Source organism: Microcaecilia unicolor, chromosome 2 (genome assembly GCF_901765095.1).
Source record: "Microcaecilia unicolor chromosome 2, aMicUni1.1, whole genome shotgun sequence".
In the NCBI taxonomy this organism is placed as follows: domain Eukaryota; kingdom Metazoa; phylum Chordata; class Amphibia; order Gymnophiona; family Siphonopidae; genus Microcaecilia; species Microcaecilia unicolor.
In genome coordinates, this window is record NC_044032.1 from 5378710 (window position 1) to 5391114 (window position 12405).

At 46.1% G+C, this 12405-nt stretch overlaps 1 protein-coding gene across 3 annotated transcripts in view; it reads left to right on the plus strand.

The window, feature by feature from the left end:
- LOC115461796 (B-cell differentiation antigen CD72-like) overlaps positions 1-12405 on the plus strand; it is a 49253-nt gene that overhangs the window by 16424 nt on the left and 20424 nt on the right. For all 3 annotated transcript variants that reach the window (XM_030191841.1, XM_030191840.1, XM_030191842.1), the window contains 2 exons: positions 1636-1781; positions 9887-9954. In XM_030191841.1, the coding sequence (XP_030047701.1) occupies positions 1636-1781; positions 9887-9954 (214 nt within the window). The remainder of the gene's footprint in view (positions 1-1635; positions 1782-9886; positions 9955-12405) is intronic.

Consider the following 12405-nt stretch of genomic DNA (forward strand, 5'->3'; position numbering starts at 1 on the left):
AGAAATTATCACTTAACCCTACCCTATGTTTTCTGGCCAATTTCTAATCTACACCATAATCTCCAAGAATATTGCCTCCTCCCTCAAAACACCCAGGGAAAATCTGCTACAGTACAAAGAAAACAAAGCCACAGACAGAATTCCCCTTGTAGTGACATACAACCCAGAGCTGTAGAAACTGAGGAAAATCATAAGAGACCTACAGCCGCTACTCCATGAAGATGAATTACTGAAAGAGATATTCCCATCCCCACCAGTGCTGGCCTTCCGACAGCCACCAAACTTAAAACACAAGCTGATCAGAAGTAAACTCCCAACACAGACGGAAAAAGAAAAGGGCACATTTCCCTGTAACACAGCCAGCTGCAAACTATGCCAAAACATTTCACAAGACCCCACAGTCATTCACAAAGGAAAAATATTCAACATAAAGGACTATTTTACATGCTCATCTTCCAATGTGGTATATATCATTCAGTGTAAAAAATGTAACGAAGGATGCTATATTGGAGAAACAGGCCAGATGCTTAAGACAAGATTCAATCTGCACAGACATCACATGAAAATAGCCGATGCCAGTCAAGCCCCCACCCCTGTGGGCCAACACTTCACAAGACCAGAACACTGCACCAGTGATTTCACAGTATGAATACTGAAAGGTAATTTTAAAACAATACAGGGACGTAAGACCTTTGAAATAAGAATGATTGAATATTTTGACACCCAACAAACAGGACTTAATAAGGATCTGGGTTTTCTAACCCATTATAAACCATAAAGCTGTATTTCTCTGTTTATTTCTCTGTTTATTACCCTCCTCTCACCTACCAACACCCATCCTGTTAGAATATCAATGAAATGCTTTGATGTCCCCATGCATACCCCCACCCTCCCACTCTGTCAGACTGTCAAAGTAATGCTTTGATGTTTCTCTTATGTATACTATCTGCTAACACATTTGCTTATTTCCGATCTGACGAAGAAGGGCAACCTTCGAAAGCTAATCAAGAAATGTATTAAGTTATGTCCAATAAAAAAGGTATCATCTTATTTTCTTTTCCATGTTTTATTTTGTTTGATTTCTATTGATAATCTACACCAGAACCTTGCCTCCTATCCCATGACTCTGGAGTGGAGGAGTAGCCTAGTGGTTAGTGGCTTTGATTCTGGGGAACTGGGTTCAATTCCCATTGCAGCTCCATGAGACTCTGGGCAAGTCGCTTAACCCTCTACTGCTCCAGGTGGGATGGAGGGAGGTGGGTTAATTATTAATGTGCTTAAGTTTTAAAATTGTAATTAATAATTAATGTGTTAATTACGGCGTTAACCTCGATTCACATGCAGCCCTAGAAAATACTATTCACAAGAGTCCTTCACTATGACACTGCTACTATTTGGATTGCTGCATGGAATTTTGCTGCTCTTTGGGATTCTGTCAGGTACTTGTGACCTGGATTGGCCACTCTTGGAAGCAGGATACTGGGTTAGATCAGATGTACTAATAGTCTGATCCACTATGGCTGTTCTTATGTGGCAACGTTAGGGCTGATAGAAAAGCTAGTTGCTTTCCAAATATTGATATCACCTTGATCTTTTCTATGAAACTTTGACCTTCATTTTACCATTTTCTTCTAGAATGTTGCCCCAAAACATGGGAAATGATCAGTGGGAAGTGTTTTTTCTTTTCGCAATCTTCTAGTAGTTGGGATGAGAGCAAAAATGACTGCGACACTAAAAAGTCTGATCTTCTTACCTTCAAAAACGAAAATGCGGAAGTCCAGGTAAATTGCTGCACATTTATACTATATGGGTAATTTATTATTTATTTATTTGTTACATTTGTATCCCACATTTTCCCACCATTTTGCAGGCTCAATGTGGCTTTACATACCGTGTTTCCCCGAAAATAAGACCTAGTAGAGGTTTTGCTGAATTGCTAAATATAAAGCCTCCCCCGAAAGTAAGACCTAGCAAAGTTTTTGTTTGGCCCCGATGGGACATGGACACAGAAACCTTAATTTTTTTCGCTGCAACCCAAAGACGAAATAATCCTACCTAATAAAAAGCACATCCAACGTTCCGAAGCCGCCAGCGTTGCAGTGAAGCCTGAAGCCCTGAAGTGTTCGTCGGCTTCGTAATAGCTCCGCCCTCCACTCCCTAGCCCCGCCCTCGGAGCACAGCTGATCACAGCAAAGTTGCTCGCGCTGTTCCGCCCTCCCGCCCCTCGCGCCGTGTCACTCGCTCAGTTCCTCGCGCTGCTCAAAAAAAAAAAAGTCACGGGGGGGGCAAGGGGTCAGTAACACGGAGGGGGGGTTGACATCGAAGGGACGGGGGAATCTGCAACTCCGTGGGAGGGGCGTGGGCGGAGCTTCGAAATAAGCAGGTCTGGTTGGAGGTGGTGTTGAAAGACGTTAAAAGAAAAAAAACAAAAAAAGGAGGAGAGCAACAATAAATGTGAATTCTTCTTCATGAAAAAATAAGACATCCCCTGAAAATAAGACCTAGCGCATCTTTGGGAGCAAAAATTAATATAAGACACTGTCTTATTTTCGGGGAAACAGGGTATTACCGTTAATGGCGTTAGCCGATTCCGGTCTGAACAAATACATGGTGTGAATGAATATAAGGTGATGTTGTGGTAGATAAAGGTATATGTATGATAGCATAGGCGCCCCGTATAAGAGGCTTGGGGAGGCGTAGCAGGATGGATCAGCTGTTTCTATAGAAATGCTAAATAGTAGTAGTAGTAGTTCTCTGGCGAGTTCCGCTGCTCTGGGGGGTTTACATAGCAGCAGCTGCAGTGAAAGCAGTCTGTAGCCTTTTGTAACCAGTTGTAATTTGATTACCTGCTGGGAGAGCAGAGCAGGGGGGGTTGGCTGGACTTGTCCTGGGTTGCCACGGAGATATTTAACTAGGCTGAATTCCTGCACATGAGCACTTCATACCAAAGAGAGTTGCACTGACCCCTGCAATTTTAAAAGTGCTAAAAATAAGTTTTAAAAGTATTTGAAAGATCATTTTATTTTCATTATAGTGTTTGGAATATGTCCACTTTGAGAATCAGGTGCTCAACATTAAAAGTTTATATTTATTTACTTATTTATGGCATTTTATCCCACATTAAACATGAATTAGGGTGTTTTGTGGCTCTACATGAGAATTGTGATATTATGATCCCTTGTTTCATATTGTTGATGGTCCTGCATTTTCCATATGGGTGGTATATTGGTGTATTATGTTCTGCCCAGTGTAATATTTATGGTACAGTAAGGTTCTGAGTGTGTTTTTGGACAAAGTTGTGCATAGTGTTTTGCAGTTGAGCGATTGTGGTTAGAATATGCTTTGAGCAACCACTTTATTCTTTGACATATGATACATAGCTAATATCTAAATTTAATAAAAGGTATTAATTGTGACTTTTATTTTTATTTATTTTTTCTGTGTGTTATCAGACAATTATGGATTTAAGCTCCACCCCTGGCCCCACCCTTAACCCCGACCCCTTTAGCCTCCCCAAACAGTTGGGCCACCAACCGCCTATGTATGGTAGGTACAATTGGGGGGAATTTAGGGAGGGAGGGAGGGAGGGAGGAGGAGTCAGGTAATGTCCATTACGTTCTTTGGTTACATCGTGTCGCAGGTGTCTATGTATTTTTATGTTGGGTCGGTGGGGTATGCTCTTTCCGGAATGTAAGGTGGTCTGGCATGTTTTTTACTATTTTTGGCGGTGCGTTCCGTAGTTGTGCGCTTAAGTAGGCAAAGCTGGATGCATAAGTGGATTTGTATTTGAGTCCTTTGTTGCTTGGGTAGTGGAGGTTTAGGTATGATCGTGCAGATTTTGTGGTGTTTCTGGTTGGCAGGTCAATAAGGTCTGTCATGTATCCAGGTGCCTCACCGTAAATAATTCTATAAAATTATTAGGAAAGGGATGCAAAATAAGACCAAGAATACTATAATGCCTGTGTATTGGTCCACGGTGCGACCCTGATCTTGAGTATTGTACTCAATTCTGGTTGCAATATCTCAAAAAATGTAGCAGAATTAGAAAAGGTTCCAACAGCGACCAAAATGATAAAGGGATGGAACACCTCCCATATGAGGAAAGGCTAAAGAGGTTAGGGCTCTTCAGCTTGGAAAAGAGACAGCTGAGGGGGGATATGATTGAGGTCTATAAAATCCTGAGTGGTGTAGAACAGGTAGAAGTGAATCGATTTTTCACTCTTTCAAAAAGATCAGGGGACCTTCAATTAAATTACATGGAAACAGTGGCGTAGCGAGGCCGGCTGACACCCGGGGCGGGTCGCCGCTGCACACCCCCCCCCCCCCGGGTGCAGCACGGCGCACCCCCCCTCGGGGCGTGCACCCCCCCGGAGTGCATCTTTACCGCTGGCGCTCCGCCACGCCGAGTGCACGTCGTCTCTGGGAGCTGCATCGGCTCCGTTGGTTCCCTGCTTTCTCTGCCCCGGAACAAGAAGTAACCTGTTCTGGAGCAAAAAGAGCAGGTAACCAGCGGCACCGACACCCGGGGCGGACTGCCCCACCGCGCCCCCCCCCCCCTTCCTACGCCACTGCATGGAAATGCTTTTAAAACAAATAGGAGGAAATATTTTTTCACTCAAAGACTAGTTAGTTAAGCTCTGGAACTTGTTGGATGTGGTATCTGGGTTTAAAAAAGGTTTTGGACAGGTTCCTGGAAGAAAAGTCCATAGTCTGTTATTGAGATGGACATGGGGGAAGCCACTGCTGGCCCTGGGATTGGTAGCACAGAACGCTGGTACTAATTAGGTTTCTGAAAAAGAAGAAAAGGGTAACCAGAATCCCCTCAGATATATTCATAAAGGAAAAAAGGAGACTATACCATCCCATGACGATGTCCTCGGACAGGACAGAACTGCAGCTGTACCACATCAATACACCTTTTGGAAAAGCTGAACATATCCTCACCCAGAAACTAGATGCCAGTAGAGCCCCTCACCATGGTCACAGAAACAAAGCAGAGATCAATCCTCACCAATTACAGAATAAAGGGTCAACACTTGGAAATGGAAATTCCGAGATCACGGCCTCTGGGGGGCAGTACATCTGTTTACCTGTCTTATCTAGACTGTAAGCTCTTTGAGCAGGGACTGTCTTCTGTGTACGGTGTACAGCGCTGCGTATGCCTTTTAGCGCTATAGAAATGATAAGTAGTTAGATGGAAAATACCGACAAAACCAAAATGTCAACACATGACTCGAGGACAACACGGCATCAGATATTCAATTATATTTGGCTACTAGCAGCCATGCTACTTATGGTGGACAAGCTCATTAAAATGTGACCTGATGATTCCCAGTGTCAAACTCTCTGTGAAATCGTTTTGGGAAGGAAGATTTAGCTCTTCTTGTTTTGAACTGTGTATTTTTAAAATGTTCAGTTTAAAGAAAAATGCTTACTGAACAGTATTCAGACCCTGGCAGTCAGTGGTTTTCAAACTGCTGACCGCTATAAGCTAAATTAAGCCCAGATATTTAATGGTGTCCAGGCCAGCACTAAAATCCAGAAGTTATTTATTTTGCACATTTATACCCCACGTTTTCCCCACGGTTTTGCAGGCTCAAAGTGGCTTGCAATGCACTGAATGGCTATTGCCAGATCAGAGATGAGATGGTTACAATCAAATTAGATAGAACAGAGGAAACATGGAAAGTAGATAACAGGGAAAGGGTAAATGAGTCTAAAATAGTCCGTAGATATGCTGGTAGGAAGAACTGCAGGTCATAAGTTGAATCCAAGGAGTAGGCTGAACCTCTTCTGGCTGGAAGAGAGGTAAATCAACTGGACACACCAAGATGACCCTGCTTGATGGAAGTGGAGTCCATTAACCGCCACTCCTGCTCCCATGGCAACTGGTGCAGCGACCCACACACTCTCCGACCTCCTTCAACGATAAACAGCTGAGAGAGAAGTGGAAACCGAGAAGCATTCAAATCAGGCCGCCTTCGCAGCTGGGATCGGCACTGGCTAATATTCAGACTGCTGCCTGGATAGTTCAGTGCATAAACTTATTTTTATTTAGATTTTGCTCACACCATTTTTCAGTAGTAGCTTGAGGTGAATAACATTCAGGTACACTGGGGATTTGCGTTACAAGACGTATGAGGGGAGACTTGCGGACCTGAACATGTATACTCTGGAGGAAAGGAGAAACAGGGGTGATATGATACAGACATTCAAATATTTAAAAGGTATTAATCCGCAAACGAATCTTTTCCGGAGATGCGAAGGCGGTAGAACGAGAGGACATGAAATGAGATTGAAGGGGGGCAGACTCAAGAAAAATGTCAGGAAGTATTTCTTCACGGAGAGAGTGGTGGATGCTTGGAATGCCCTCCCGCGGGAGGTGGTGGAAATGAAAACGGTAACAGAATTCAAACATGCGTGGGATAAACATAAAGGAATCCTGTTCAGAAGGAATATATCCATGGCAGCTTAGCTGAGTTTAGGTGGCAGAGCCGGTGGTGGGAGGCAGGGCTAGTGGTTGGGAGGCAGGGATAGTGCTGGGCAGACTTATACAGTCTGTGCCAGAGCTGGTGGTGGGAGGCGGGACTGGTAATTGGGAGGTGGAGATAGTGCTGGCCAGACTTATACGGCCCCTGAAGAGGACAGGTACAAATAAAAAAATAGCACATATGAATTTATCTTGTTGGGCAGACTGGATGGACTGTGCAGGTCTTTTTCTGCCGTCATCTACTATGTAACTATGTATTTCTCTGCAGGGATTGCAGGGCTCACAATCATTTTGTACCTGAGGCATTGGAGGGTTAGGTGACTTGCCCAAGATTACAAGAGAGCAGTGGTGGGATTTGAACTGGTCACCTCTGGATGTCAAGACTGCTGCTCTAACCAGTAGGCTATTCCTTCACTTAGGACAGCCTTTATCCTGCTAACAGGTTAAGTGCCGACTCCACCTAAGTTCTGCCTACAGACTGCAGCATTACAAAACCAGACAGTGCTGTGGCAATCACAGGAGATATTTCATCAGCATGGCACAGTTACCTGCTGAGCAAAGTTTAATCGGGCAGGAGCCTCTCCTGCCCTTGTTCTGGACTCCCAAAGCTTGCACACATGTATTACTATCCATGTAGTCACTGTTTCCTCTAAGCTGAAAGGGAGTCTTCCGCCTACAGTCCTGCCAGTGGAGGGTGCTGTTTCACTATTTTATTTTATTTATTTATCCCACATTCCCCCACCTATTTGCAGGCTCAATGTGGCTTACATAGATTTGTTGACATTATCGTAACAATATATCAGATACAATTAGTAATGTGTGACGATCAAGGACGGGAAGAGGGAGAAGGAAGGTAGTGATAAGGATAGTTGTATAAGGTGACCTTTCATAATGGAGCGGGTTACATAGTAACATAGTAGATGACGGCAGAAAAAGACCTGCACGGTCCATCCAGTCTGCCCAACAAGATAACTCATATGTGCTACTTTTTGTGTATACCCTACTTTGATTTGTACCTGTGCTCTTCAGGGCACAGACCGTATAAGTCTGCCCAGCACTATCCCCACCTCCAACCACCAGCCCTGCCTCCCACCACCCGCTCTGGCACAGACCGTATAAGTCTGCCCAGCACTATCCTCGCCTCCCAACCACCAGCCCTGCCTCCCAACCACCGGCTCTGGCACAGACCGTACAAGTCTGCCCAGCACTATCCCCGCCTCCCAACCACCAGCCCCGCTTCCCACCACCTGCTCTGGCACAGACCGTATAAGTCTGCCCAGCACTATCCCCGCCTCCCAATCACCAGCCCCGCCTCCCAACCACTGGCTCTGGCACAGACTGTATAAGTCTGCCCAGCACTATCCTTGCCTCCCAACCACCAGCCCCGCCTCCCAACCACCAGCTCTGGCACAGACCGTACAAGTCTGCCCAGCACTATCCCCGCCTCCCAACCACCAGTCCCGCTTTCCACCACCGGCTCTGGCACAGACTGTATAAGTCTGCCCAGCACTATCCTTGCCTCCCAACCACCAGCCCCGCCTCCCAACCACCGGCTCTGGCACAGACCGTACAAGTCTGCCCAGCACTATCCCCGCCTCCCAACCACCAGTCCCGCTTCCCACCACCGGCTCTGGCACAGACCGTATAAGTCTGCCCAGCACTATCCCCGCCTCCCAACCACCAGCCCTGCCTCCCGATCTTGACTAAGCTCCTGAGGATCCATTCCTTCGGCACAGGATTCCTTTATGCTTATCCCAAGCATTTTTGAATTCTGTTACCGTTTTCATCTCCACCACCTCCCGCGGGAGGGCATTCCAAGCATTCACTACTCTCTCCGTGAAAAAATACTTCCTCACATTTTTCTTGAGTCTGCCCCCCTTCAATCTCATTTCAGGTGCCTTAGAGTGATTATAGGTGTTCATTGTAGGCCTTGTTGAAGAAGAATGTTTTCAGAGATTTTCGAAAGATAGTTGTTTCATTGATTGCTTTCAAGTCTGTGGGTAATGCATTCCATAATTGCGTGCTCTTGTACAAGAAGGTAGTGGCATGCATCAGTCTGTACTTCAGTCCTTTGCAGCTGGGGTAGTGCAGGTTGAGAAATTTGCGAGATGATCTTGTGGCGTTTCTGGGAGGTAGGTCCACGAGGTTTAGCATGTAGATTGGGGCGTCTGCGTGAATGAATCACATTTTCACTATTTATTTATTTATTGGGACTTATTGACCGCCTTTAGAGATTCAGCCAAGGCGGTGTACAGCAGATACAGTGTAACATAAAACTTACAATTATGTTAACATAACAGTAGTAAAATAATCAAGAATAAACATAAAAACAATAAATGAGGTAAACTTGAAAACAGTAAATTGAAACCTAATAATAGAACTACCCTGAAACGATATCAAAAAGAGTGAGGGACAGGCAAGCTCGGCAGGACTCCAGTCAGCCTGCCTGTCCCAAGTGCTTGAAAACACAATATTGAAAAAATAGATATAATAGGCATCTCTGAGACCTGGTGGAAGGAGGATAACCAGTGGGACACTGTCATACCGGGGTACAAATTATAACGTAGTGATAGGGTGGATCGATTTGGTGGAGGGGTAGCATTGTATATTAACGAGAGCCTTGAATCAAATAGATTGAAAATTCTGCAGGAAACAAAACACTTCTTGGAATCACTGTGGATTGAAATTCCACCTGTAAAGGGGAAAAGGATAGTGATAGGCCAGGATGACCAGACGGACGTAGAAATGTTAAAGGAAATTAGGGAAGCAAACAAACTGGGCAACACCATAATAATGGGTGATTTCTATTAGCCCGATATTGACCTGGTAAATGTAACATCGGGGAACGCTAGGGAGGTAAAATTCCTTGACGAAATCAAGGACAGCTTCATGGAGCAGCTGGTGCAGGAGCCGAAGCCGATGAATTCTGTGTTGCAGTGTTACATTGCTTCCTTTCCTGTTTGATTCAATTGGGTCCTAACTTAAATTGTAGCACCCTCACAGTGACTAGTTTTGGCAGCCCTGTCTGTGTAATCCTGCTGAAAACTGACGGACAGTGGGTTTATATGTTTAGTGACTGCTGCTGCTAAATGTTTAACCCCCCTTTGAATTCCCAGCTCAATTGTTGTTACATTTGTACCCCACACTTTCCCACTCATGGCAGGCTCAATGCGGCAGGCAATGGAGGGTTAAGTGACTTGCCCAGAGTCACAAGGAGCTGCCTGTGCCGGGAATCGAGCTCAGTTCCTCAGGACCAAAGTCCACCACCCTAACCACTAGGCCACTCCTCCACTTCATGTGTTCTGTCTTTGGTTACTGTATAATTTTCACAGCAATGCTCAGCGGACGTGTGACAATGTGTGATGTATAATGGTTTTATGACATCATGTCTTTCAGCATCTTATAAAACGGGAATTTAGTAAACACTGGAACTATCCGTATACATGGCATGATGGTTCGAAAAGGTAAGCTATATGAGATTGTTGAAAGAGAGGAAAAACAATCCCTAATCATTTATTAAACATAACTAAATGAATAAATTTAAAAAAAAAAGTCGTACATAACCCCTGGGGTCCCACTTTACACACTAGATGTACCCCATTGTATGGACAGGACCTGGTACACCATCAGGCCTCTATATAATCTTTATATGCAGTACACTGCAGGCAGTGGCGATCCTAGCCGGCATGACACCCGGGGCGGATCGCCGATGCGCCCCCCCCCCCCCCGGGTGCAGCGCGGCCCCTCCCGGCGAAATGACACCCCCCCGGGTGCAGCGCGGCCCCTCCCGGCGAAATGACAGCCCCCCCGGGTGCACGCCGCTGGGGGGGGTGCCATGGCGCGCGCCTGTCAGCTGAGTTTGCTGAGTTCGCTAACTTCGCTGCAGCTCCCTCTGCCCCGGCCGGAACAGGAAGTAACCTGTTCCGGGGCAGAGGGAGCTGCAGCGAAGTTAGTAAAGTCAGAGAAGTCAGCGAACTCAGCTGACAGGCGCGTGCCGCGGCACCCCCCCAGCGGCATGCACCTGGGGCGGACCGCCCCCACCGCCCCCCCCCCCCTTGGTACGCCACTGACTGCAGGTCCTAGTATCCGGTTTCTGGGGCTTGTGCCAGAGGGAGTTGGGATGGTATTTATTTTGTGTGTGTGTGTGGGGGGGGGGAGACGACTATTTCCTTTGCACAGTGCCCCTGATCAAATAACTGATAATCCTCAGCATTAACAGCAATCACCACCCTACACCCACCAACTTACCAAGAAAAAGATGCTTCTCCTTCTCCTATATGAGCAGGCAACTGTAGAATGCATTACCTAAGGATTTGAAAACTATTGACGAAATAACCAATTTTCGTAAATCTCTGAAGACTTATCTCTTCAACAAGGCCTACAAAGAATGCCCATAGCCTCAATAAACTACTTCGCCAACCCAACCCAGTTAAGAAAGACTACCTTCCATACTCACCCACCTAACTCTTTTTTCTTTCCCCCTATTTAATCTTGGTACACCACTAACTGTATCTACCGTGTTTCCCCGAAAATAAGACACTGTCTTATATTAATTTTTGCCCCTCAAAATGCGCTAGGTCTTATTTTCAGGGGCTGTCTTATTTTTCGGGGAAACATCGGGGTTGGATCAGGGTTGGCCTGCCTGCCCGCCCACCCTCCGTCGCTCCCGGAACTAACCGTAAATGCCTCCTTTCACCTTCGCAGCAAGCAGCAGCAGGACAGGCCACTCCTTCCTTCCGTGACCTGCCCTCACCTGATGTAACATCCGCGAGGGCGGGGCACGGAAGGAAGGAGAGGTCTGCCCTGCTGCTGCTTGCTGCGAAGGTGAAAGGAGGCGTTTAAGGTTAGTTCCGGCAGCGACGGAGGGTGGGGTGGAGGGGGGGGGCCCGGCGACCTCGGGGGAGGCGGCCTTGTCCGGCTCTCGGCGGCCCTGCTGTCAAACAAAAATTTGCTAGGTCTTACTTTCGGGGGAGGTCTTATAGCTACCAATTCAGGAAAACCTCTACTAGGGTTTATTTTCGGGGGATGTCTTACTTTCGGGGAAACAGGGGTAATATCCTGGAATGACAATGCCATAACAAGACTCTGTAAGCCACACTGAGCCTGGAAATAGGTGGGAAAATGTGGGATACAAGTGCAATAAAATAAATAAAAATGCTTTACTGCAGTTCAATCAGGCTATCAAGAAATTAGAAGTAAGGCCAAGTCATTACTACTACTACAAATCATTTCTATAGCGCTACCAGTCCATATAGATAGCACATGGAAAATATACCATGAAAATGCCTAGCTCACCCAGCTTAGGCTTTTCAAAAAATAAGAGCAGCCCCTCTTGGAGAGAAAGCCTTGCTGCAGCAGACTCTTTTTTTTTTGTTACATTTGTACCCCGCGCTTTCCCACTCATGGCAGGCTCAATGCGGCTTACATGGGACAATGGAGGGTTAAGTGACTTGCCCAGAGTCACAAGGAGCTGCCTGTGCCGGGAATCCAACTCAGTTCCTCAGTTCCCCAGGACCAAAGTCCACCACCCTAACCACTAGGCCACTCCTCCACTGTTGCTACTATTTGAGATTCTACATGGAATGTTGCTATTCCACTAGCAACATTCCATGTAGAAGTCGGCCCTTGCAGATCACCAATGTGGCCGCACAGGCTTCTGCGAGTCTGATGTCATCAGACTCACAGAAACAGAAGCCTACGCAGCCTTCTACATGGAATGTTGCTAGTGGAATAGCAACATTCCATGTAGAATCTCCAATAGTAGCAACATTCCATGTAGAATCTCCAATAGTATCTATTTTATTTTTGTTACATTTGTACCCTGCGCTTTCCCACTCATGGCAGGCTCAATGCGGCTTACATTGGGCAATGGAGGGTTAAGTGACTTGCCCAGAGTCACAAGGAGCTGCCTGTGC